The sequence below is a fragment of the Molossus molossus genome, unplaced genomic scaffold, assembly GCF_014108415.1.
Source record: "Molossus molossus isolate mMolMol1 unplaced genomic scaffold, mMolMol1.p scaffold_m16_p_24, whole genome shotgun sequence".
Taxonomy (NCBI): Eukaryota; Metazoa; Chordata; class Mammalia; order Chiroptera; family Molossidae; genus Molossus; species Molossus molossus.
Window position 1 is genome coordinate 11,715,102 of NW_023425360.1, and position 27,080 is coordinate 11,742,181.

Genomic DNA, 27,080 nt, shown 5'->3' on the forward strand with positions numbered 1-27,080 from the left:
TCGTTTTAGGTATAACAAGGGGCTGATGGTTCCTTATTAACCTTATAAACACGTGTCAAAAACACATCTGGGCAAGCCCGACTTTTAATGCACTCAGCATTTATGTACCCTTGGAAACAAAGAACCAGGTTGGTTGGTATTTTTTTTCTTAAAACGTTATTTTCACTAAAAAAAAAAAAAAAAAAAAAAGCATACATGCAGTTAAAATCAAATAAATAGGAGATTTAAAAAGATGAGCAATCCAATCTTCTGCTTCATGCTTCCCAAAGCAACCTCTATTACAATGCTGATGTATTCTTAGATATTATATAAACACACAAAAGCATAGCTAAGTCTCTGTGTTACTTCTGCCCCACTTTGTCTTAAATAAGTGGAAGCCCAGTATATTCATGTTTCACATGGTTCATATCTGTAAACATGGATACAGGTCTTCTTTTACATAAGTATATAGTATTCCACGTATTTAACCAGATATTTCTACTCCTTTGTTTCTGCAATGTGGCACTGATTGTACTTGAATATACTACATTCTTTTCAATTTATGCAGAAATGACCCCAATATATTCCCCAACTGTTATCTTCTTGACATCTGCATTTCTAGTTGGTTAACAGGAGCGTATCATTGCTACTTTCATTAGCAATCCTCTATTTTGTTCCAGATGTTTCCATTTCTACCCAAATAAGTACTGACCTGTTTTGATTACCAGTCTTTGATGTCTAGTAGGTTGTCTTCCTTATATTTCTCTACAAAAGGATCATTTAAGAACAACACTTCAGACTTTTAAATAGAAAAATTATCTAGGGATTAATTTTTTTTAAAAAAGAATGATCCCTGTTCATAGACTCTCTCATATATATATATATATACACACACACACACACACACACACATACATACATACATAGAGCTAATTACATCTTTAAAAAACTGCAAAGATTTAAAAATTTTAACATATCACTCTCTGGAAGAGATAACTGTACTAGAATAACTGTACTAGGTTAGTGTCCCCCAAATTCATGTCCACCCAGAACCTGTAAAAGTGGCCTTGTTTGGAAATAGTCCCTTGTGGACATATAATCAAGCTCAGATGCAGCCATACTGGATGAGAGGGGGCCCTAACCCAGTGACTGGTGTCCTTATAAGAGGAGACCCCCCTGCAGATGCACTCAGGGAGAACAAACATCACGCGACAGCGGAGGAAGAGACTCGGACACATGCCGCTACCGGTGGGGAACACCCGGGCTGCCAGCAGTCGCCAGGAGCTAGAAAGAGGTGGGGAGGATCCTTCCCTCTAGTCTAGCACTAAAGCATGACTATGAATATACCCTGATTTTGGCCTTCTAGCCTCCAGACCTACCAGAGAGAAAGAATCAATTTCTGTTGGTTAAAGCCTCCAAGTTTGGGGTAACTTGTTACAGTAACCCTTGCGAACTAATACAATAACCATTTCAAGTGGTGTTAAACTGTAGCACGTGATTGGTCGTTTGATACATCTTTTTAAGTCACTAGGCTGCTTCCAAAAGGCAAAAAGGAAAGACTTAACTCAGAAAACCCATCTAAGGTTTTCTTTTTTACTATTATCTCATTAAGGCAAAAACAGTTCCTGGAAATAAAACGCCACCGTTTCACAAAGGGTTCATACTTTTATTACATATTATCTCAGTCTGTTTTAACAACTTCAAAAGTGCGGTTGGGTTATACGGGAAAAGATTTTTGTTCTGCAAACGAGAAATGGCACCTTGTAGCTCTTCGAAGCATTTCATTGTCCTGTGAGATGTTCCCACTTCACAGACAATGCTATTTGGGGTCATCTCACGATCAACAGAGGAAGGAGTACTCGAGTCTTTGGGACCCACAGGCCTTGGCTGAAGCTCCAGGCTAAGTTCTCTTTGATGCCTACTTGTTCCAACTGCGCTCCGAACTTTCTTCATTGCTTCTTGGTGTAAAGGTGTCTGTTTACTCTTAGCTAAACATGGGTCTGTGGACTCTACTTCGGAATCATCCGAGGTGTCATAATCTACCAGGCCGTGAGGAGCTTGGGGGGAAGGCTGGCTGCTGGTCTGGGGTGTGGCGTGGCTCTCCTGGGACACCACGACCTGATTCAGTGATTCAGAAGAAGCATCAGATGCCCAGGAGACACAGGCGTGAGCATTCCCGTGCCAGGCGACGGCAGCCACAGGCCTAGATTCCGTGTGGTGGCTGCTTCTGCCTTGGACAAGCGAGGTGATGCCACCACGAATATTTATGCTATCGTTACACTCAGTCACATCGAAGTACCTGCAAATGGAAAAAAACATAGCCCAGTCTCTGTGCAGTAATTTTAAATATCTGACAAAATATTCAAGAAAACAGGTTTCTGAGGAAATCAAGAAGTCAAGAAGAACTGTAGAATCAAATCCTACATTTTTTAAAAAGAATAAAAAAATACAGTGTGGGTTATAGCCATTTTCATGTGTGTGATGGTTCCACACTTCTGTCTCTTGGGTCAAGCTTTCAGCAGCTTCATATTCTCTGAAAATAAAGATAATGGAGACCCCAGATTAATGACTTCTTACAATAGGCTTCGGCAGATATAATTCACATACAGCAAATTCACCCACTGGACTACTTTTTAATCTACGTATTATTTTTAAAAGAAAAAAATTTCAAACCAGTCTCTTTCTCCACCAACTCTACATTAATCTGACTCAATAAAATAAACAAAATCTACTGACTTTGGTAGTTTTAGTTTTCGCCTGCCCAACACAAGTACTCTGTCTCCCGTCCCTTGGTATCAGACTTTTCATTCCTACAGATGGTGACTAATACCATGTGGTAAGGTGGGTAAGGGGGAGCCGGACCCTAACCTCCTACCTTTCCTTCCACCCTCTCCTGATCAGGGGCGGGCATCTGACCCCGACCAGCCAATCAGAGTACCCCATGCTCCTGGCACCATGATTGGCTCTGATATGAATCTGTGACCCACCAGCCAATCAGCTCTCCCCTGGGAGCTCTGCTGGCGTTACTGTCGACTATACCTGTGAGGTTACTGAAGCGTAGCCTGCTAGTGGCCCTGCCTAAGGATGCACCCAGAGACGTGAGACAGAGGAAAACAGAAATGATCAGTGACGTGATTGGAGTCCAAGTATATACAGTTATGCCTGATGCCAACGTGACCCTTTAGAATTCCCAATTAAGAGCCAATAAATTCCTTTTTTTCTGCCTACTTTGTGTTGGTTTCTATTATTTACAATAATCTTAATACAACCATCTTTTTAAAAAAAATACACATGGTGTGCACATGCCTCTCTGGATACACTGAACTAAGTTAAGGAAGCTAGAAATCCACACACGGAGCCAGCTGAAGTCAGAGGCGTGTTCTCTCCCGGGAAGTAAGCAGACGGCTTTGAGCACAAGTACGATTCTTCTGAAAGGCACGTGCGCTCAGGCTGAATTTGTGTCTGACCGTTTCCGAGCCTGATTCGCATGCAGGGACTCTGTGTTCCTGAGGACAGCCTTCCAAACACTGCCCCCGACACGGCCAGCAGAGCGGCCACCGGAGGAGCCGAGACAGTGACACTGGCACCAGGGGGACAGCCCTTTCTCGGAAGCTGAGGAAGAGACGGACACTAAGCAACTACTTCAGGGTTTTGCTAAAGCAGAAGCAGAAATGGGGTCCAAGGCCATCAGTTACGAACTTCACGACCAATCACAGACTATCTGCCACAAGATGGTATCAGATCAGCCCCAGCTCAACGGCGGAGCAAAATGAGAACTCAGAACAGCAGCTCCCTGATGACGTACAAGTTTGCCTCCACCTCTACAAAGGGAAACGCGACCGTCTGGAAGCTCCATGTAGTAAAGTCAGTCTTGCAGGTAGAGGCTCTAAACGTCCGACTGACTGAGATTTAGACAAGGCGTTCACTCACTCCGTGTCACACACGTAGCACAGAGATGAGACTAAACCGGAGCCTGTTTTCGAATCCCGGTCTAGCTGTGCTCCCGTGTCTGCCTCGCCAACCACGTCTTCTAGTGAGAACCCAGACAGAATCTCATTTTCACGTGGGGCAGAGTAAAAGAAAGGAACTGGGACTTCTAAGGAAACCACAAGATTGTTAGGGATTTTTTTTTTCTCCTCCTAATGATGGAAACTAAATAATAGGCTCAGGACAGGATTGGGAATGTTTTGTGCCTTCCTGGCATGTAGTTAGTACAATTACTTTAAAATATACTAACCTGGCCAACTTTAGGTAGACGCCCATTGACGCTTTGGCCGCCTCCAGCATGTCATCGTCCTGCTCTATGAAGACCCTGGACAACCACTCACACGGATTGTGTAACGGCCCGGAGGGCTCAAGGTGAGGCTTTAAGAAGGTCAGTAACTCAGACATGAACCTCTGTAAATGAACTTCAAAAAACAGAAATGTCAAAGCCCAGGCAAGTTTATGAATACACTCATCTTGCCTACCTATCTATATACATAACGACAGTACCTAAAGGACTTTAAAAATGCATTATTATAATGCACACTTTCAAAATGTCTGCAAGTTGGGGATCATTTCCACTCTGCAAATTAGAAACTGAGCTTCAGAGAAAAAAAGTGACTCACTTATTAGAACATGGTTACAATGTACAGTCAGATTGTCTATTTGCCATACCTGACAAATAAAGAATCATCTTGGAGAAATAAAAAGTTACATGAATTCTTGCTCAAAGCATGTAAATGAATGAGCAGTCGACCACAGACATTGCTGGATGCAAGTCTGTTACTAGTGGCAACAACGCAAGGAAACAAAACTAATTTTGTTTTCAAAATAGCACTTTTTTTTTTTGTTTAAAAGAAAGTACTACTATTAAGCACAAAAATCAAACAGGTTTTGGGGAGTTTTAACTGCAATCTAGAACTCTGAATTATGTAACACATGCCACCTAGTGTTGTAAATTGTAACTGCACAGAATGATATCTAACGTATATAGTTACTACCAGCTAAACCATGTCCAAAGCAATTCAGGGAAGTCACTGCTTAGAAGTCAAACCTTTCATTAAAACTATATGCTGCTTGTTTAGAGATGTTTACTCTTCATTCTTCTCAAATGAAAAGAAAAATATGTCTTCCCCAGCACCTAAATCAAGTATCATACTTTAAATCGCTGTCTTTAAACTCTGAGTTAAACATCCTAGAAATTATATGCAATAATTTCTCCAATATAACTTCTTACATATTAGCTTCAATTCAATTCCTAATTATCAATAATCTACATTAGTAACTATATTAATTTTATGAACTGACTTATATCACTTACTTTGCAGTGATTTAACCTTAGTCAATAACTAGGCTATGCAAATTTAGTTTAGCCCACAAAAAGTTAATGTTTCTTTAGGTAATGCTAAGTTTCTTCTTTTTTTTTGGAAGAAAATTTGATAAATTATTACTAGGATTACATGTCGCTTAAAGTAGTAGAATTAAAGTTCTGAGATCTGATCATTATGAATAACTTTACTTCAGTAAGTAATTACCCCATTACTTTGCACACAGGAGTGAGGAGAATTACCTTTCATTTCCTTTGCTGAAGCACAATTCTGAAACTTGATTTCCAAGGATTTAATGATGAGCAAGCTCGCGGCTCTAAGGGTCACGTGGTCCGGACCAGGGCCCTGCTCGCGTCCAGGCTGAACTTCGCCTCCGAAGCAAGCAGGCTTTCTGTGGACAGACAACGTCCTCAATAAGCCCAAATCCACAGCTTGCAAAACAGCATCCGCTAGCGCCAGCGTGTCCACATCCAAATGGCGACTGGGTGGTGCTACGGCAGGGGCGGCTCCCCGAAAGAGATCTTCCCCCGCTGTCCAGAGAAGGCACTTCTTAAGGAACACGATGACTCTCCTTTTCACGAAAGCCTCCACTGGCCAGGTCACAACGTCCAGCACACAGGCAGGTTTCAAAAATAAAATCCTCTGGCAGGTGAAGTGTAGGTCCAGGTGGATTCTGGAGGCTATAAGGAGCTCAAGCAATTCCAGAAAACAGATCAAGCTGTTGACTATTTTATAAGTTTCTTGGGGGTTTTCAAAATGCTGAGAAAATAAGGAATTGTAAAAGACTTCAAAAATAGTGTCAAAGAGAGTCAGGAACTGCTTTAGAATCTCTGCAATTGTATATAAAAAAAAAGTCATTATAAACAACAGGAACAACAAAGCCTTCTTGAAACACACTTTTGCAATTCAAGTTTTAGAACGTATCACTTTACAAGATGGAAAAATGGAGTTGTATCAACTCTAATGCGAACAAATGAAAACACACAGGCTAACAGCTAATAATGGTTAATACCAACTTTACAAATGACCACAGCATCAGCCTATGCTAGGGATATCTAATAATGAAAAGCTTTCATTTCAGTTTTTTTTTTTAAATTCTTATCCAAGGGCATTTTTTTTTTTTGCATTTGTCTTCAGATAGAATGGGAGGGAGAGAGAGGGGGGAAGAGAGAGAGAAAAACGTCGACGTGAGAGAGACACATCGAATCATTGCTACCCACATGACCCAACCAGGGCCGGGGACAAACTGCAACCAAGGTACATGCCCTTAGTGGGAACTGAACCCGGGACTCTCTGGTCTGCGGGCTGATGCTCTAACTGCTGAGCCACACTGACCAGAGCGCATTTCAATTTTTAATAACAATGAAAATTTATGACATTTCTTCTTTTAAAAAGACATCCTCAATCAAAAACTATAGGTGAGATCCTTTAGTCTTTTTATACTTCAAGACAGAGCAGATGTTGTAAAATAAGTTTTATTCTTTATATTTTATATAAATATAATTCTCCTTGGGAGCAAGATAATGCCAATTGCTTATGAGGAACTATAATTCTTTTACCTGTTTTTTGTGAACATGTGTCTTTATAGATTTCTTTCATCACAGCAGTAAGGGTCCAGAGGCAGTACACTACCTTATCAGAGTATTCAGAAAGATTTTTTTGGCAAAAAGCAATCCAAGAATTACTTAATGTTATCTGCAAGTGAGAAAAATTTAAAAAGTGGTAAGTTATCATACAGTATTTTCTTTACAATTACAAATCACCTATTATACACAACAGAACTCTGTACAACATTTTTATTTTTATTTATATATTTTTAATCCTCACCCGAGGACATTTTTCCATATTTTGTTCAGATAGGGTGGGAGGGAGAGAGAGAGAGAAACATCGACGTGAAAGGGACACATCGAGTGGTTGCCACCCACACGACCCAACCAGGGTCAGGGACAAGCTGCAACCGAGGTACATGCCCTTAGCGGGAACCGATCCCGGGTCTCTCTGGACTGTAGGCCGACGCTCCAACCGCTGAGCCAAACTGGCCAGGGTGTATACAACATTTTTAAAAAGTATATTTATTAAAATGAGGACACAGCCCTGGTCGGTGTTGCTCAGTGGTTAGAGCATTGGCCCATGCACCAAAGGGTCGTGGGTCTGATTCCCGGTTGAGGGTACGTAGCTGGGGTGCAGGTTCCATCTGCAGCCTGGGCTGGGGCACGTGCAGGAGACAACAAATTGATGTGTCTCCCTCACTGATGTTTCTCTCTTTCTGTCCTCACCTCTCTCCCTCTCCTTCCCCCTCCCCACCCTACCTTCCACTCTCTCTAACAAAAAGAAGTCTATAGAAAAAATACCCTCGGGTGAGGATTAAAAACAAAACAAAACCAAAAAATGAGGATGCAAATATCCTAATATCCTTTAAAAAAAAATCTTTTTTTTTTTTTCTTTATTGATTTTAGAGAGAAAGAAATGAAGAGGCAGAGAAACATCGATGAGAGAGAACATCAACTGGCCGCCTCCTGTATGCCCCCCACTGGGGATCGGGCCCACAATCCGGGCATGCGCCCTGACCAGGAATCAAACCAGCAACCTCTTGGTGCATAGGTCGATGCTCAACCACTGAGCCACACTGGCCGGGCCTAATATTCTTTCAGTCAAAAAATTCTATATGCCACAGAGAAACAGGGTAGAGGGACCAGGAACACAATCAGCAGTGGTGAGCCCTAGGTGGTGACATGTGCACGTTTTATTTTGTTCTTTATACTTGTTCTCATTTTTCTGTTTTTCTTTTTTCCAGAAAAGAAGCATTTATAGCTGAAAGTCAGTAGGGGCTTCGGTTTGTTTATTAGCTAATACAGACATAAGAGCAAAGTCTAAAGCTCAATTTATTTATTTATTTTTCATTATGCTGAGGACCATTCAAAGAATTTAGTAAGCCCGGGAAAACGGTCCTGGTCTCCAGAAGGGGTTCCTGAACCGGTTCTGGGAGGGAAAGAAGGAAGCCGACCCACTCCTTTGAGAATGTAAGTTATGGCCTTGCTGACTTGCAGCCCCTCCCCTTGGGTGAAGACTCTGATTTGTAACGAGCACAGCAGGTTTAAGACTCTAATCCTTGATACGAGGCAGGCTATTATGTTAGCAAACATGCTACTGATACGAATAGTTGAAGGGTAAAACTGGATGCCAACGAGCAATTCTGAAGAAGCTGGAGAAGAAGCAGTAACGTCGTGTGGGTCCTTACCTTGTCTCTCAACTGGAAATACTGAAGTGACGCGAGGCATTTTGCAGCCATGTGAGATAACAATTTATCTGCGTTTTGGAACATACACATCTGCAGTGAAACAAATAAATTTATCTACTAATGTTGAGAGTTTTTAAAAATCTAGATCTTAAAAAAATATATATATAACCTACCAAAAAAACAAAAAATAAAAACCAAATGGCTTACTTACTAATTTAGACTCAAAGTCAGATGACAGTAAAAGAACTTGAATGATCTCTCTGTATTTCTCCTTGGCAGGGAACTCGGTCTCAGCAGACAGTACTCTGGTGAGCATCACTTTGATCACTGTTAACTGAAGGAGGGTGATGTCTCGGGCATCACTCTTCAAACACACAGGAGCAACAGAAATGGACAAACTGACAGGTGATGGCTGGCGTTTGCCCTGGGCACCGAGGGTGCTGGTGCACTTGGAGGATGTGACGGGAGACCCAGCTCCATCTGAAAACGCGGGGCTGAGACAGAAGACATAATCCTGGTTGTCGTTTTCAAGTGTGGCTCCAAGAAGTACCTTCTTATATAATTGTTCTAAAACTTCAAAGACATCTCTCATTTTGAATGCCAAATATATCTTCTAGGAAGTTTGACAATTCCAAATGGTAAATATTAGTCTTAGAAATGCGGCAAATCTCTAGGGCGTTTCTTCAGTGAAACCTAAAATCGGAAAAATCAATTTAAAATTATAAGCGTTCCGTACATCATATCACAAGGGAAAGATCTGTTTCCACTTGGTCGTTTAGTCTCTTGAATTAAAAGTAACACTGACTGCTTGATTCCCAAAATGGAATGTTGGTAATAAGAACATTATTTTAAGACCATAAAAACAGAATGTTTGTTTTCCAAACAGATTTAAGACCACAGAATTCTCTTTGATTTTATCACAGCTTTCCTCTAACATTTTCTTTTCTTTTTATCCTCACCCGAGGACATTTTTCCAGATTTTGTTCAGATAGAGTGGGAGGGAGAGAGAAAGAGAAACATTGACGTGAAAGGGATACATCGAGTGGCTGCCACCCACACGACCCCAACCAGGGCCGGGGACAAACTGCAACCGAGGTACGTGCCCTTGGCGGGAACCGAACCCAGGTCTCTCTGGACCGCAGGCCAACGCTCTAACCGCTGAACCAAGCCGGCCAGGCTCCGCTAACATTTCCCAATGGGCTATCAGGGTTTCTCAGCTTCTGTGCTGTATCACTGGGCTGGGCCATCCTGTGGTGGGGGCGCGGCCTCTGCGCTGTAGGTTCAGCAGCATTCCTGGCTCTCACCCACTAGATAACCGTGGCACTCCCTTGGGGAGCAAACCCTCCAGGTTGAAAACCACTGAGCTAACTCGAATTCATTAACCTCACCCCCCCCCCCCCAAATCACAATACAGATGAAAACCTAAAGTTAGATAGCTATGTGGTCAAATACTATATGGTCAGTGCTGATTGATTTCCGACTTAAAATTACACAATAGAAAGAGACCTTGGTCATCACTTAAAACACTGAATAAAAATGATAAAAATGCTATCCCAAGAAAGACGCAGGATGTTAAACCAAAGTAATCCAACCTCGAGTCAACTACCCCTGCAGCCGAATGCAAATGTAGACGTCTGGTTGTCCCAGAACCCTGGGCTGGATGGGGACCAGGAGAGGGGGAGAAGGGAAAGGAGGGGTAGGGGGAGCTGGCTCTTCAAGCAGAGAAAACGCAATCAGCTAGAGGTGAGCATCAGAGGTGTGGTTGCTGTGCAGCCAGGGGGACAAGGACACATGTACTACTTGGGCATCAGCACAGAGATTACTGAATATCCTTTCAACAGGATGCTGGTGCCTCTGGGGATTATCTGACTCCAAGAGCGCAGGTTCTTTCCCTGCCTGAGTTAGTTTACACCTCTGTAAATTATAACTAATAGCAATGCAAACGAATCTTGTGCACAGACCTGCAACTGACCATCTGGTGGAGGGGCAACCCTCCCAGCAGCCGGGAAAGCCAGCTTTGCCTCCATCGATAAACACACACATTTCAACATTCCTTTACTCCCCATCAAGCTGTGGTTCTTTTACTTCAATATAGTTGTGACATCTGCCTGGTTCTTGCATTAATTAATGAGCCAAATAAAGTTGTGGATACCCATTCATTTTATATGGGTCATGATTTTTGTTCCCTTAAAATTCATCCTTTAACAAAATCCACAGACTTTCCCGACTTATTTATAAACGCCCTGCCCACGTCTAACGCCCTTCCTCACGGATATCAGATCTCACCACTGCAACAAGGCCTACAGACCTGCCTTGGTCTTCAATACTCCCCCTCCACTTCTTCCCCTTGCTTACGAGCTTCTAAGGAATTTCAATTTCAGGTCACCCCCACAAGACAACGCTGCCCTGTCTTAGTCCTCTGGTGCAGAAATAAATATTGAGAAGCCTAGAGATTGCTATTTAAAGGTATGAATAAAACATTTGGTAAGTTTCCTCTCAATCCTTCTTTCAACCAGAGGAGCACGTTCAATATGACTTATAAACGTAACTAAAGATCAGTAACCTTGTTCCACTGGACAATGTTAAACTCTACCCGAGCCCTGTGCTTCCGGAAATCAGCAATGGATAAGCACCACAGGTGTTCCTAGAAAGGGCTGCCCACGAAGGACCATATTCTCAGACGAGACTCTCGTCCACCTTGCCTGACTCCCCTGTTTCACAGAAGCCCACGTTTTCACGTCCTTTGAGAGGTTTCACACCGATGAATACTCCCCTGTTCCGACAGCCTGGACAAAATCATCTCCTAAGTGTCTTGGTTATTGTCTGTCACGCATCAGAAACCAGTTTTCATATTCCACTACTGTACTTATAGTCATAACATTTCTTCCCAACAAAACTGACATTTGTATATGTCAAATACTCTATGACAACAGACTATTTTAGGCTTTAACTAGGATCATATTCTGAACTCTATTATTATCATTTCAGCCACTATAAGGAACTCAGAGATGCAGAATGTCTCAGCAGCAAAGGCATCTGGGAAATGCTGGACTCTCTGTTTAACCTCCTGTGACTGTTTAACTCTCTGCAGCCTCAAGTCTGGCTGAGTCTCCAGAAAGCTAGAATGATGCCCAGAGATAAATACCAGGCCCCAGGAAGGAGGTTAATGACTGCACAAAGTGTGGTAACTGCCTGATGCTATCTGTTACCTAGAAATGCACCGTCCCCGCCGGTGGTCCGCGTGACTACTCACCACACGCTTTTACTGTGAACCCCTAGGAGAGCCCGTGTCCCGGGAGGGTGTGGATTCTTCCTGACCGACCACCACTGGCAGCAGCTGCTTTGCCCGGGTGTATGTTTCTCCTATCAAAGCTCTTACGGATCTGAACAAGGCTACATGTCAGTGCTTCAGAATCGATCCTGAATTTAGACTTTGGGGGCTTTCCCCAACAGACACAAATGGAATTACTTTCATTTCCATGCTACGGCAATAAAATACTTCTAATAACATTTCTATAAATCTAAAGTGTTTAAATCTTACCACAAATGAGAATAAAAGTGCGGCTACTCAACCATTTTTGACCTACAAAAAGGGCCATTTCAAATGATTCAACCATGTCAACACACAAAACTAAAGTGAATGCCAATAAATAAACAGGCAAGCATTTCGGGGGTGGGGGTGAGCTGTTTCCTATCCCGGTTGGACGAAGGTTTCTTGCAGCGGTGGTTGTGAGAAATCAGACTGAAAAGTTAGAAACTTTAAATTAAGATACACACAATGAGCCCTGGTCAGTGTGGCTGTGGACCCATGCACCAAAGGGTTTCGGGTTCGAGTCCTGGTCACGTACCTGGGTTGCGGGTTCGATCCCTGGCTCAAGTTGGGATGTGTGCAGCAGGCAACCAATCGATGTCTCTTTTACATTGATGTTCTCTCTCCCCTCCTTCCCCCCTCCTTCCACTCTCTAAAAATCAATGGAAAAAATATCCTCGGCTGAGGATTACAACAACAAGATACACACAATGACCCTTTATAGACAGAGGAAGAAAACAAAGCCTCTACTAGGGGCCAGCATGCCAGGCAGGTAATGAATGAATGAAGACAACAGGTGCTAGGCTGCTTCTATTGTAACTCAGCATAAACTTCCCAATTATAAAGTCTTTTGAAACATTAGTGTTGGCCAAAGAAAACTGCACTAAAGACCAATGGCTACTGGCAGCCCACTGAGAATTGAGAATTCAGTTATTTCTTTAGTGTTTTCTTTCCCTTAAAAAAAAAAACAAAACCCAACCAACTAGAGCATAAAAGACAAATTCTGAGAAGACAAACTAGGGACTTTAACTACAAGGTTGGCAGTCCCAGGGTGCACCGCCAGGCTGCTCTCGAGGAAGGGGACCCCTCAGGCACCAAGTTTTTCAGGGACACAAACAAAGCAAAGCGTCCGGGGAAGGGGGCTCAGAATGCTGAGAAGCCTTGAAGCCAGCTAGAGCAGATAAATGAGAGACCCGTAGCCTGGAAAGGAAGCAAATATTAGTTACGCTGTTGTAATTTAACCTACTTGTGAATAACTGGAAAGGAGCAAAGGGAAGGCCAGACATCACGGGCACGGCGTTTGTACAGCTTTGCCAGGAAGCTGCAGTTTAATGCTGCCCAGGAAAACGTTGGTCTGTCCCCTGCTGGGGGAAGGGACTGGACAGGGAAAGAACAGACACATGTCCAATAAAGTCTGCGTGACACAGGGAAGGTACTTGCCTGTGTCACACCTGGGGACAGGTCACTGGCACTGCAAGCGGGGGATATTCAATCTCCTGCACGAAGGAGCTCTCTCGCTCTTGCCCACTCGCACTCATCTCGACTCCCGGCTTGCAAAGCCCTCACACTCCTGCATTTGCCCACTTGACCCACAGCCACGTGGGCCCCACACACAATGGACTGCAACTCGTCTGATGCTGTGCCAGATGCGGCTGCAATACAGACCGGAAACTGGTCACTGGCTTTGCTTCTAGCTCCACTGAACCCCCAGCTGCACACCTTCCAGGACTGGGTTAAGGAAACGGGACCTGAGAAACGCAGGGATGTAACTCCACAGAGATAAGGATCACTCATCCTCCCGCGCAAGTCTCAGAAAATTCTTCTTTTTCTTGAGGTGTCGTAAGGACCCGACCCCCAGCACCCAGTGGGAAAGGGGATCCCCACTTCCACCAATAACATTAGGAGAGCCCTAATTAGGACAAGTGACTGTGTCTCCGAGTTATTTTTTAAAAATGCCCCTTGGCAGAGGAGAAGGAACACCAGGTGGCCAAGGGGGCATCCATTACAAGCATAAAATCTGAAGTCTCTCTTGTTTTCAGTTCTGTGAACTATCTGAACCCTGCAGTCTATTACCAATAGAACCCTGTGTGTCCTTTTTTCTTTATTATTTCTTATTTTTATTGATTTTTGTATTGATTTTTAGAGAGAGGAGGGGGGAGGAGAATGTGAGATAGAAACACTGATCAGTTGCCTCTTGCAAGTGCCCTGACTGGGGATTGAACCTGAAACCCGGACATGTGCCCTGACCGTGAATCGAACCTGCCACCTCTGGTGTACAGGACGATGCTTCAACCAACTGAGCCACACGGGACAGGGCAATCCTGTGTGACTTAATACAGACATATTTCCTAACCACCTTCACATCAAGTCGACTCTTGGGAGTAATAATCCCTAAACTTTAGTGAGTGCCTATTATGTATGAGACACTATTCTAAGTGATACTTGGTCCGCAACAACCACAGGAGACGTACACTTACTTGTCATCCCCCTTCTACATGTAAGGGACTGAGGCGCACAGAGACTGCGTGCAGAGCTGGCTGACAGGCAGAGTCAGGACTGGACTCAGAAAGTCTAATTTCCGAGCCGGTGGCTACTTAATTCATATTGCTCCATTAACGAGCAGGCTGAGATTCCCCAGGCGACACTGAGGTGCTCCGCACAGAGCCCGTCTTCTAGGTTTCGGGTTCCCTCCCCCAGTTGGGATAGCACCCACTTTTGTCAGAAGAAATACAACGGGTCTGATTAGACTCTACCGCAAGTTTAGGGAGGTGGGGGAGGCGTGGATGTCAGCGCCAAGGTTAGGGGAGGCCAATGAGGGTGGTTAAGCACTGAGAAGGCCCAGAAACCAAGCACAGAAGTTCCCAGCATCGTCTTGTCTGCCACCAGGGCCACTCAGCTATGATTTCCACAGCACCTCCCTCCTTACTTCCCACAGCACCTCCCTGTCTTCCAACAGCGTGCCCTGTGCTGAGTGCCTTCCCTGTGGGCTGCTAGTTATACTCTTCGTCTTTCTCCCAGCCTGGCAGGCTCCCACAGAGGTGGGGTGGGGTGGGGAGGAGAGGATGGGAAAAGGCAGGCAGCTCTTCCAAGTTTCAGGAACTGCTCCTTCTGTTTGCCTCTGGGCCTAGACAGGGCACTGGCGGTTACTAGCCCCGGGGGCACAACATCCCTGGCTCATTTCCTTAAAACAATGGTATTCAGTTGCAGCTGCCTGGGAATCACTTGGAAGACGGCAGGGCCTTACCCCAGGAATTTCAGTTACAGTCGTGCTGGGACAGGGCCCAATATTTTTTATTTCTAACAAGCTTCCAGGTTACTGCTGAATCACGGAGAACACTTAATACCTGCCAGGCATTTGTAAACTGTCCTCTTATTAAACTCTCATGTGTGGACCTCCGATACAGGTCAGGACTTTTAGTTTTTTCTTAGCATGAAGAAAAAGCCTGATCATTAAGCAACAGATAAAAGCCTTAAAATAGGCGACGAAGGTGACTGTTAAGTGCTTTTCTGTTCATTAGGAGCCCGAGCTCTAGGACCAAGAGTCAAATGCGAACACATCAGGGTCAGCACGGGGCTCGCAACCCTCCGAGCCTCGGTTCTGTGCTCGAGGCATAGCGAGAGGACCCAGGCAGGTCACAGGGTGCTGGCAGGGCTCAGTTAAGTGTGAGCGTCCCTGCAGCGATCCCCAGGGCCCATCTGCCAGCATTGCCCATGCCCAGCTGGCTCTGCTGGGCAGGACGACACACAGCAGGACGGACTCCAGAACCTGCCTGCCCCACACACTTCCTTTGCACTTCTATCTAGGGTGAGAGTTGCTTCTAAAAAATAAATTAACACGGTTTATTCTGAGAAAAAACAACAACAATATTCCTCCCCATTTTAAAGGGGACGGCAAGTTAAGACAGGGACAACCACAAAACACCGGGTACAGGTGCAGGGATGCCAAACTCCTGTATTTAGTCACTTGAATGGTTCCTTCCTGATTCCGGATCTTGATAAAATGCTTCCCCTCTGCCTAGAAAGCTCATCATCCACTTTTCCTTTTGTTTTAAGCTTGAATATAATTTTCTATGCCACCATATGGACAACCTAGAAGAAATATATTCCTAGAAACATATAACCTACCAAGACTGAATCATAAAGAAATAGAAAATCTGAACAGATTATACTTCGAAGACTGAATCAGTAATCAAAAACTTCCCATCACTCAACCGCCCAGGACTAGATGGCTTCAGTGTGAAACCTACCAAGCATTTAAAGAGGAACTAACACCAATCCTTCTCAAACTCTCCAAAACAAACAAAGGAGTACACTTCTAAACTCCTTTTACGAGGTCAGCATTACCCTGATACCAAAACCAGACAAGTCACCACAATAAAAGAAGATCAGCCCTGGCAGGGTGGCTCAGTTGGTTGGAACATAGTCCCATACACCAAAAGGTTGCAGGTTCGATCCCCAGTTAGGGTCCACACCAGAGGCAATCAATTAATGTTTCCTTCCCACATCTATGTCTCTATCTTTCTCTCCCCCTCCCTCCTTCTTTCTCTAAAAAAATCAATGAACACGTTGGAAATTACAGGCCAATATCACTGATGAACATAAGTAAAAAAAAAAATCCTTAACAAAATATTAGCACATCAAATTCAGTAATACGTTAAAAGGAATATATACCATGATCAAGTGGGATCTATTCCAGGGATGCAAAGGTGGTTCAAAGTCTGAAAACTAGTCAACGTTGGCCAATTGGTCAACGTGATATACCACATTAACAAAATGAAGGGTAAAAACCATGTGATCAGCCCGGCCAGTGTGGCTCAGTGGTTGAGTGTCGACCCATGCAGCAAGAGGTCACTGGTTCGATTCTGGTCAGGGCACATGCTCAGCTTGTGGGCCAAATCCCCAGTGGGGGGCACACAGGAGGCGGCCAATGGATGCTCTCTTTCACTGATGTTTCTATCTCCCTCTCCCTTCCTCTTTCTCTCTAACATCAATAAAGAAAAACAACAACCGTATGATCCTCTCAATAAATGCAGAAAAAGCATTTGAGAAAAGTCAACATCTATTTTTGATAAAAATTCTCAACAAAGTGAATATAAAAGGAACATACTTCAATAAAGACCACATACAACAAGTCCGCTGCTAACATCATACTCAATGGTGAAAAACTGAAAGGTTTTCATCTAAGAACAGGAACAAGATGAGTGTGCCCAAACTTGTCACTTTTACTCAGCATAGTATTGGCAGTCCTAGCCAGAGCAATCTGGTAAGACAAAGAAACAAAAGCAAACCAAACTGAAAAGAAAAAAGTAAAATTCTCACTATATGCAGATGACGTATTATAGATATAAAAACCCCCAAAGACTCCCCAAAAAGCTGTTAGGACTACTAAACAAATTCAGTAATGTTGCAGGATATGAAATCAATATACAAAAATCTGTTGCATTTTACATACTAATAACAAATCAAGAAATCAATCTATTAGTGCACCAGAAAGAATAACAATTCCTATGAATAAATTTAACCAAAGTGGTAAAGACCTATACTGTATAGACCAAGATTTTAATGAAACTAACTAAAGAAGACACAAACAAATGGAAAGGTATTCTATGATCATGGATAGGAGAAGTCAATAGTGTTCAAATGTCCATTCTACCTAAAGCAATCTACAGATTCAATGCGATCCCTATCAAAATTCCAATGGCATATTTTTAGTAGTAGAGCAAACAACCCTGACATTTCTATGGAACCACAAAAGACCCTGAATAGTCAAAGCAATCTTGAGACAAGAACAAGGCTGAAAGTATCGCACTTCCTGATTCCACACTGTGTTACAATATTACAATAATCTGCAGCCAACAACTCCACTGTCCACAATCAGGGTTCTAAGCTCTCTTCTGGGCTCTACACTCACCTCTAAAGGCCACTGGAGAGCTCCACGTGGCAGCCCTACAGGCATCCTTAGCACAAACTCAACTCATTCTACGGCCCCTTAAACTTGGTTTCCACTATACTCCCCATGTCTTAGTATATGGCACCTTTATCTTCTAGTGACCCAAACTAGAAACCTAGACATCTCCTGGGACCCGTCCTCACCCAGTCCTCTCCATCCCCAATGCCATCACCGCAGCCTGCCACGTCCCGCGTGGACAACCGCAATAGCTGCTTTGCTAAGTGGTTGTTTCTTGCCCTACCCTACGCCCCCTTCCTTCTGAAAAATCTCTTTGCTTAGGATCATGTCCAAACCCCTGAATATGGCTTAGCAAGCCCTTCAAGATCTGACCACTGGGATCTTCTCACCTCAGTGCCCCACAAACTAAGTTGCAGGCTTGCTCTGAGTTCTTCAGAAACTCTGCGTACTTAAAGGATTCCCAAGCTTTGCAGAGCCCATTCTTTTTGACTAACTCATACTCAGTTTTCCCCTTTCCATGCTCAGCCTTCAACTTGGAAACTTCCAGTCTCCGGGAAGTCACCTTTATCTTCTAGTGACCCAAACTAGAAACCTAGACATCTCCTGGGACCCGTCCTCACCCAGTCCTCCCCATCCCCAATGCCATCACCGCAGCCTTCACAGGCTGCGGAAGAAGATAAAGGCCTTCAATATACCCAAGTCAGGGTTGCGGTCCCTGCCGAACGCTGTCTCGGCCTATACCACAGTATGTAGCTCACTGCACTGTCCATAACTATTTTCCAGTTTGGTTCACACTTGACTATGAGCTTCCTTGGGCAGGACTAAGCCCAGTTTGCCTATACAAGGCCGATAGGTAACTCATGTGGAAGGCACCAAAATGAGTCTTCTTGACTCAATGAAAACAAAAGAAAATGTCAAGGGGCAAACTGAAAGGGTTTGTAGTGGCCAATACCTGCCATAATACATCTTAATATAGTTTCTTACATAAAAGAAGTTGATATATTGAAATTACTTTTTTAATATAATTAGGTAGGTCTTTCTATGAGGACATTGGTGGTAGCCCAATGACTAGTGTTCTGGGCGACAGTTTAAAATGTCGACTCTTGCCCAGACAATATAGCCTTCTGTATTTGCAGTAAAATGACTCCCAGTTAGTCTTCTCTGTCCAGCATTCAACGATCTTTGCAAAACATAAATAAGCTCTGGCCGGATTTTCCCAGTGGTTAGAGCACTGGCCTGTGGCCCAGGGGGTTACGGGTTCCATTCCTGGTCAATCAGGTTCAGTCCCAGGCCTTGGTCGGGGTTGTGGGGGAGGCAACCAAATGGTGTGTCTCGCTCCCCCCTTTCTCCCTCCCTCTTCCTCTAAAAGTCAATGGAAAAATATCCTCAGGTGAGGATTAATAGCAACAACAACAAAGCATTAATAAGATACAACAGCTTCCCCCACCGTGGCCTACAAGGTCCCGCAAGGTCTGCAGCCTGTCCCACACCCCCAACCTCATTCCCAACCATTCCCTCTTCTCTGCTGGACTGCACTGACCTTTCTTGCAGTTCCTGTAAACAGCACAGGTTATTTCAGCACCAAGTCTCTGCACTGCGGTTCTCTCTGCCTGCAACCCCCCCCCCTCAGCAAGGCAAGCTCCCCCTCATTCAGATCGTTGCTCTGTTGTCACCCCCGCAGAGACCTTTCCCGGCTCCCTACCTAAAATACCCACCACGTCCCCAGTCAAACCCGATGCCGTTATTCTGCTTGGGTTCCTTAGATGCTCCATCCGAATCTGCGCACTCTGTGTTTTTCGGTCTCCCCTGTTCATGGGAAAGCTCCAAAGGCCAAGTAGATGCATCTACCTTGTTCACTGTCGTTTCTCTAACGGCCAGGACGGTGCCGCCGGCCAGTCCACACCTGCTGCTGCACGAATAAATAAATGCACTTCGTCAACATGCAGCCTCGCACGTTTTCTGTTCTCTTTTCCCCCTTCATTCACAGGGGACCCGGGACGGTCGCTATCCCTGCGGAAAAGCCTTGGAGCGTCAGCGGCCTCGGAGAAAGCGCTCAGCCTGGTGCGTACGCGGCCTAAGGGACGAGCCGAGTCGAGGAGCCGGCGCTCGGGGCTGGAAAGCGCCGCGGGGCGGTGGGGCAAGGCGCCCCACTCTTCGCTGCCTGGATCGCCGCCTCCCTGACCTTGAACCCTCGGGCCAGGCTCTCAGGAGGCCGCCGAGCTCAGCAGCCGCTCCCGGTTACTGTCAAGGGACCTCGCTCCAGCCGCGCCACCTCCGCACCACCATGCCAGCGACCCCCGGCCCCCTCCGGGCCACCGTATTCACGGAAAGTACCAGCCGGCTCCGCCCTCCGCATGCGCAGAGGCCCCATCGGCGTGCAGTGTCTCTTAGCAACCGCTGTGAGTCCCTCCGCTACGAGGGGGCGGGGCGTTGGAAGCCACCGCGGGGAAGCCGAGAGAGGCCAATCGGAGACGAGTCCCAGGTTCCCTCGGCACGCCTCTCCTAACTGTCGCGAATGCGCAGTCGGCTTTACGGCAGGCAAAGGGGTGGGGCTGCTAGGGATAAGGAGGAGAGAAGGAAGCAAGCAGCCAACCAAGTCGCCCCCACCCCCCCACCCCCCACCCACCCCGGACTTGGTTTACGGCTCTGGGCTCGGGCTCTAGTGCGGCCGCTGATTGGCTGCTGAAGGCTTGGTCCCATCCCAGTGACCCCAAAGTGCTGGAGGGAGGGGGCGGGGGTGGCCCAGTGCAAAGTGCATCCAGAAAGCCCCCTGCCTGGAGCCCCCGCCGCTGGCACTTAGGACCCTACACAGCCCGAGACCTCGCTGCCCCGCCAGCTCCCGCGTCCCCCGCGCACCTCGGAGCCTCCGGCCCGGAGCGCGGCAGCCCCCTGCTCCGAGCCCTGAGACCGGGACTGCCCCCCCGCCCCCAGTCGGGACTTCCTCCCTGCACCCCTGCCCCGAGGCTGCCCCGCGGCCAGGACCGCCGCCCAGCGTCTGCTCGGCTGTGTGGATGCTCCCGGGCTGGGGCCGTGCGGCACCGAGCAGGCTCCGGAACACCCGTGCCGGGCCCTGCCCGGGGTATTTCTTCAATGGAGAAGTTGGTGAGTGTGGACGAGGCTGAAAGGACGCCGAGAAGCAGCAGCTGAGGAGACAGGTAAAGTCAGTTACCTCCCCTAATGGGAAGGGGGCGGCTGGTCGGGAGGAAAATCACTGCACCTTCCTGCCTGCCCTTTCCACTCCCTCCCTGGGCTCCCCTGACTCAGAGCCCCCGCCTGCTCCCCGCCCCAGGCGCACCCACCTCTCACTGGTTTCTGATTTCCAGGTCGGAGTTGGCCAGGGGAGTCCAGAGAGCACCAGGAGGCCTGCCCACCCACCCGAGAAGCAGCAGCGAGCCCCTGACCAGCATCCTCCGTGAAGGTACGAAGTCAGCCCTCCCCTCCCCCATTGTTTATTTCTGGCCCCTAGTTCCTAAAGCGGTGCTCTATTTTCTGGGTGGTTACCTGGTTTCGGTGCAACGCTTCCCTGGACCCCAGTTTCCCAGCAAAAAAACGAAAACACGGCTTTTGCCTCCTGCTCCTTAACATTTCAGTAACTTTTCTACTCCCTCAAACTATCCCCCCACCCCACCCCTTTCTCTCAGTCGAGTGTTTCCGTGTTTTGCCTTATCTTCTAGTAACTGTACCATTTACCTTGCTCTGAGACTCAGAGACCTTTTGGTAGCCCTGCCCCCTTCTTCTCCTAGGAATTTCTTGATTCCTTGTTAATTGCTTGTTAATTCTGAATGACTCCACTTTTTAATTAAACCACAGTTTTCTGTTTTCCCCTTACTCCTTCCTATCCCCTTTCTTCTACCTCCATCAGAAAATCTTTCGAGTTATCTAACCCACAAGGGTTTGGTAGAGGAAGATACAGTAATAGTGTGAAATTTAGGAGTTTCAGAAAATAATGTGACTTTTTCCTGGTTTAAAAAAAGTGAGTCTTTGTACCTTGATAGTCTGAGTCGCGTAAAAGCAGTAAAAGCAATATTCGCCCCTGAAGCTCTTCGTGTAATTAACTTTTCAGGCTTTTGCGTTTTTCTGTGTGACAGATGTGGCTGGGCTCTGAAACTGTTGTAAAATGATAATAGTTGTTACACCTCAGATTTTCTCGAACTTATAAAACAACATAATACCTCGTTAATCATTTTGATACTCAAGAACTTAAAAACAAAGTAATGTTTTGGTGTGTTTAGAATCTAGGGCTTTCTGTTTGCCCTCTTCATAAATGAGATTTCTCCTTTTAAAACCCTCACAGATAATGTGTTAGATTGAAATGTAAGCATCTAATTCATGTGATCACATTTCTGCTGCTGTATTTCGTCGCTGTCTGAAAAGGCACTAAAGGTAAGTTTAGGACATTCACGTAATTCCTGAAGAGGGGATATGATCAGGGAAATCATAATGTTAATTCAGAAATTAGCCGAGTGAATGGCTTTTCTAACATCCAATAACTCGAGTATGAAGTGACTTGTTCATCTCAGTTATTTTAATATCTCAGACTGTTCAGGGAATTTTAAGTACAAAGAAGTACTTAAAATAGCAGAAGTTGTTAGGAGATCTTTGATTTACTCTGTTCCTCTGGACTTTCTGCCTTCCACAAAAAGAAATTAACGTCTCTCTTAATTCTTGTAATTGTCAAGACGTAGCTAAAGATACCTTTTCTTTTTTTTAATCCTCACCCAAGGATATTTTTACATTTATCTTCAGACAGAGGGAGAGGGAGAGAGGGAGAAACATCGATGTGAGAGGGACACATCCATCGGTTGCCACCCGCACAACCCCAAGTGGGGCCAGGGACAAACCACAACCGAGGCTCCGGGGGTTTGCATAGTCTTGAGACCTGTAAGCAGAAACCAAAGAGAGAGTGTAGACTGTGGAACAGGGTTTAGAATCAGTTTCTGCCAGTGACTGTTCTGTGGTGAACATTTAGGGCAGCCTTTGTAAGTGTACATAGGGTCCATTTCATTAAAAGCTAGGCAGAAGTGTATGAAGTTAAAGGCAGTTTTTATTTTTTAAGTATGTGAATCACCTGAGAGATGCCTAATGAGTTAGGACTTCTAAAAAAATAATGCTAAAATATTTTGAAGTATGTTTTTTAAGTTGTTGTTAATTCTCACCCAGGGATACTTTTCCGTTGATTTTTAGATAGAGTGGAAGGGAGGGAAGGAGAAAGAGAGAAACATCGATGTGAGAGGGACACATCGATTGGTTGCCTCCCGCATGACCCCAAGCGGGGCCAGGGATGGAATCTGCAACCCAGGTACGTGCCCTTGACCAGAAACTGTGAACCCAAGACCTTTGATCCGCGAGCTGACGTTCTACCCGCTGCGCCAAACCAACCAGGGCTGAAGTATGTTTTTAAGGTAAAAATGAAGTGTGTATTTCTGTTCAGGCCTTCCAGTTAAATATTTTTTCTGCTTTAGAATGAACTCTAGCGTGTTTTTATTTCTGAGAGATGTGATCACCTGACATGATAAGGAAGTGAGTCTGTGGCCAGTTCATTCTCATTGCTTACATGAGATTTCCTTGATGCTCTCAGTTTTTAATGGTTTTCCAAGATTAGGGAATATATATAAATTGTCCATTTTGTTCCTAATGTTAGCATGATTGAAAATAGTTCGTCTAGATTATTGCACGCGTGTGTAAAATGTTTCATTTGGGTACTTACTCACCAACATGGCCCGTTACGTGGTTTATTTTTTTCAGCCTGGTAGTTAAATTTTGTACTCATTCTATTGTCAATCACATAGTTTTGAAAGAAAAAAAATAGATAAACAAACGCCTGATTTATTTGATAACCAGATATAGATTTATAATCACATAGGGAAAATAACTGATTTTAATTGGAGCTGTTCAGTGGTGTGTCTTGAGTATGCTATAGCCAGTACTTATTTTCTTTATAACTGGAGTGATGCCAGTCACAGTTGTTTAATTGTGACACATACAATATCTCTTTATTTTGTTCACTTTTAACTCTGGTAACAAAGAAGTATATACTCTCCTTAAAAAGTCAGGTAAAGTTTGCGTAAGTGTATGTCATACCTGACTTGTAGCCTTTCTTTTTATTCTCAAATGGAGGCATTCTTGAGTAGAATAATCATCATCTTTCTTGCAAATTTCTTGCAGTGACATGAGGCTAGTGATACGATAGTGCCGGACATGGATTCATAAGATAATGTTGCCAAGACCTCATCATTTATAATTCTCGGATTTAAACTTTGAGTTGGGTCTGGATAAGTGAATTCTAAGATTGCCTCACCCCCATTTCATGAAAATTGTTGGTTTTTCCCCTAGAACTTATGAGAATTATAGAGAAGCGATGCAGGATAATAAATCCTTGTGTTATGTGGAGGCCCAGTAATTGGGAGGAAATATGAAAACCCTTACTTGTTTGAGAACATAAACTCTATGCCATGTTGAGTGATAAGAACATCACACTTCTGCTTTATTTGGGGTCCCAGGCTCTTGATCATATAAGTAGAACTCATCAGCATACATCTCAGCCATGTGGCACACTTGGGGCCTTACAGTATTTCTGCACCCATTTCTCCTTTAAGGACTTGTGAGCCATTACTGGTTGTGTGTGTGGTTTTTTTCCCCTCAGAACCAATATCCTTGGAGTTGCTGATTTTATTACCAGCCTGTATCTCTCTTTACTCTGCAAAGAAATGCTTATTTCTTTCTTTCTTTTTTTTTTTTTTTGAGTAGCAAGCTGTTATCTTGCTTCTAGCTTGTGTGAAATCTGAAAGCACAGTTCTAATTTGTGTCACTTCATCCAAAAATGTGTGGACTCGTGGTGACAATAACATGCAAAAAGCCATTAATGACTAATCATGTATGCTAAAGGCAACTAGGGACACCGGCAATGTGGTGAAAGTTATGTAATCTTAGATCCTAAATATGTCTTGTTTTCTAGTTATTCTTCATTCTATGGATGTAGACTTTTAAAACTTTATATGAAGCAGGAAGCTTTGATTTGTAACTTACTGAAGTTTGACTTAATGCTGTTTCCCTGACATCCCTATGGAAATTAGATGGTAACATTTAATTTCTAAACTTACAGTTTCTAATAAGGTCAACACTGTAAAAGCTTAGAGGCCTATATTGTTATCTTTTGACCCCATGTAGAGTAGAAACATAGTATTAACATTGGGCAACAAAATCCTAGATCAAAAGATGCAAAGCACTTCATTGGTGTATAATTCGATCCTCCTTGTTAGTGTGGCTCTTTTTCTTTGTTTCTAACTGTGAGACCAGAAATGGAATGTCTAAAGATTGCCACCTCAGAGTTTTGGTCATTCTGAGTTACTATTAATTGAAAACAACTTACATTGTACCTATATTTATTTAGAAAGTTGCCTCCAGTGCCATATTCTTTTATAGGTGATTTCCACGAGCTGTCAGATTTTCAAACCTGCACTTCTTCCCAGGAAAATAGACTTTTTTTCCATTCTCGTTTCTAGACTTCCTCTGTGGTTTTTATTTATTTATTTATTTTTATTTTTTATTTTTTTATCCTCACCTGAGGACATTTTTCCATTTTTTGTACAGATAGAGTGGGAGGGAGAGAGAGGAAGAGATAGAGAGAGAGAAACATCGATGCGAAAGGGACACATTGAGTGGCTGCCACCGCACGACCAACCAGGCCGGGGACAAACTGCAACCGAGGTATGTGCCCTTAGCGGGAACCGAACCGGGGTCTCTCTGGACTGCAGGTCAACGCTCTAACCACTGAGCCAAACCGGCCAGGGCTCCTCTGTGGTTTTTAATAGGCACCTTTACCGCTGGATATTGTATTTACTTTTTTAGTTCAGTAGTCTTTGTTTACTTTATTTATATACACGTGGATAGCTGGACTCTGTTAAGGGCAAACTGTCATAAAATAGTACCAAGATAACATTAACTGCTTGTCTGACGCTTTGGATTATTAGGACGCTCGGTAATAAGTCTTTGTTCTTCATAAGTGAAGGATGCTGCCACCAGGGATCACGTGTGCATGGTATGTGTGTCCATCTGTTTTTCCTGTGAAAACGGATGCGTGTAAAGCTTTTGGGGTTCAGCCTATGGTTATTACTTACAGTGGTTGGTATTGTCAGAAAAGGGAAAAATGATATAACATTTCTAGGATTATTTGATGCATTTTAAGTAGGCAGAACTATCTATGAAAGCTCTACACTGAGGGGCCCTGGCTGGTTTGGCTCAGTGGTTATAGTGTCGGCCCGACTGGAGAGTCTCAGGTTAGACTCTCAGTCAAGGGCATGTACCTCAGTTGCAGGCTTGATCCCCGGCCCCAGTCAGGGTCATTCAGGAGGCATCCACTCAGTGTGTCTCTCTCACATTGATGTTTCTCTCCCTTCTCTCCTCCTACTCCATCTAAAAATCAATGGGAAAATATTCTTGGGTGAGGATTCGCAAATAAATAAATAAATAAAGCTCTACCCAGGGGTAATACCAGTGGCCAAGGCCTAATAGTGGCCCAAGTTCATGTCAGGCACTCAGTAGACCTTCGCTTGTCTGATTAAAGTAGCCCCTGTGGAGTTATCACAAGTTATTGTTGTTTGGGGCTCTTTCTTGTTGAGAGAAATAATTTAGTTCCTTCATCTTCTAACCCAAAGGCTCTTCTTGATGATATTAATAAATTAGTAGCATCTCCTGTTCTCAGCCTGCACCTCGCTCATCCCCAGGCCCACTGCCCCCGCCCCGTGGAGGTGGTGGTGAGTGGTGGAAGGCAGCAGCCATAGCAAGGGTTCTTCAAGGCCGGGGACTGTGGAGAGGGGTCACCTCCTCTTCTCCTGGGGGGCGGGATGTGCCCAGGACATGCTTAGAAGTGAGGTGTCCAGTGATGTTCGTTCCTGAAATGTAGGTGTAGCTCACTTGGAAAATAATTACCTGTTCGTCTGTGGCCATGCTGGAGGCTCATTAGTGGAGGCGTTGGTTTGTACTTCTCAGATGAGTTTTTTTTATTTATTTAATTTATCTTTTTTTGATTTTTTTAGAGAGAGAAAGAGAAACCGATTGGTTGCCTCCCGCATGTGCCTTGGCCGGGGATTGAACCCTCAACCTGTGTCTGTGCCCTGACCGGAAATTGAACACGTCACCTTTGGTGTATGGGATGACGCTCCAACCAACTGAGCCACGCTGGCCAGAGCGAATTTTTATTTTAGTACAGTTTTAGATTTACAGAAAACTTACAAAAAGTACAGAATGTTCACATGCTCCACACCCAATTGTTCCAGTTAACGTCTGACATTAATAGATACATTTGACACAATTAGTGAGCCAGTAACGAACACT

At 44.6% G+C, this 27,080-nt stretch overlaps 2 protein-coding genes across 3 annotated transcripts in view; one reads left to right on the forward strand and one right to left on the reverse strand.

The window, feature by feature from the left end:
• Positions 1-1,626: 1,626 nt before the first annotated feature.
• Positions 1,627-19,979, reverse strand: LINS1 (lines homolog 1). The gene is made up of 7 exons (XM_036277956.1): positions 19,463-19,979; positions 8,741-9,222; positions 8,530-8,619; positions 6,851-6,986; positions 5,534-6,121; positions 4,217-4,388; positions 1,627-2,512 (listed from the first exon to the last, which is right to left on the reverse strand). Exons 2-7 carry the CDS (start codon positions 9,119-9,121, stop codon positions 1,627-1,629), a joined length of 2,253 nt encoding a protein of 750 aa, XP_036133849.1. The 5' UTR covers positions 9,122-9,222; positions 19,463-19,979.
• A 685-nt stretch (positions 19,980-20,664) lies between these two features.
• ASB7 (ankyrin repeat and SOCS box containing 7) overlaps positions 20,665-27,080 on the forward strand; it is a 37,893-nt gene continuing 31,477 nt past the window's right edge. For both annotated transcript variants that reach the window (XM_036277970.1, XM_036277969.1), the window contains exons 1-2: positions 20,665-20,902; positions 21,071-21,165. The gene's annotated coding sequence lies outside the window, so the exon portion shown is untranslated. The remainder of the gene's footprint in view (positions 20,903-21,070; positions 21,166-27,080) is intronic.

Bases quoted from the DNA above. Each gene is read 5' to 3' on its own strand.
- LINS1 (XM_036277956.1), bottom strand. From the start codon at position 9,121: ATGAGAGATGTCTTTGAAGTTTTAGAACAATTATATAAGAAGGTACTT. The intron at 8,620-8,740 runs GTAAGTAAGCCA...GTTTCACTGCAG, and splicing joins CTGACTTTGAGTCTAAATTA to ATGTGTATGTTCCAAAACGC. The intron at 4,389-5,533 runs GTAATTCTCCTC...TGTTTTTTGAAG, and splicing joins TTCAGCAAAGGAAATGAAAG to TTCATTTACAGAGGTTCATG.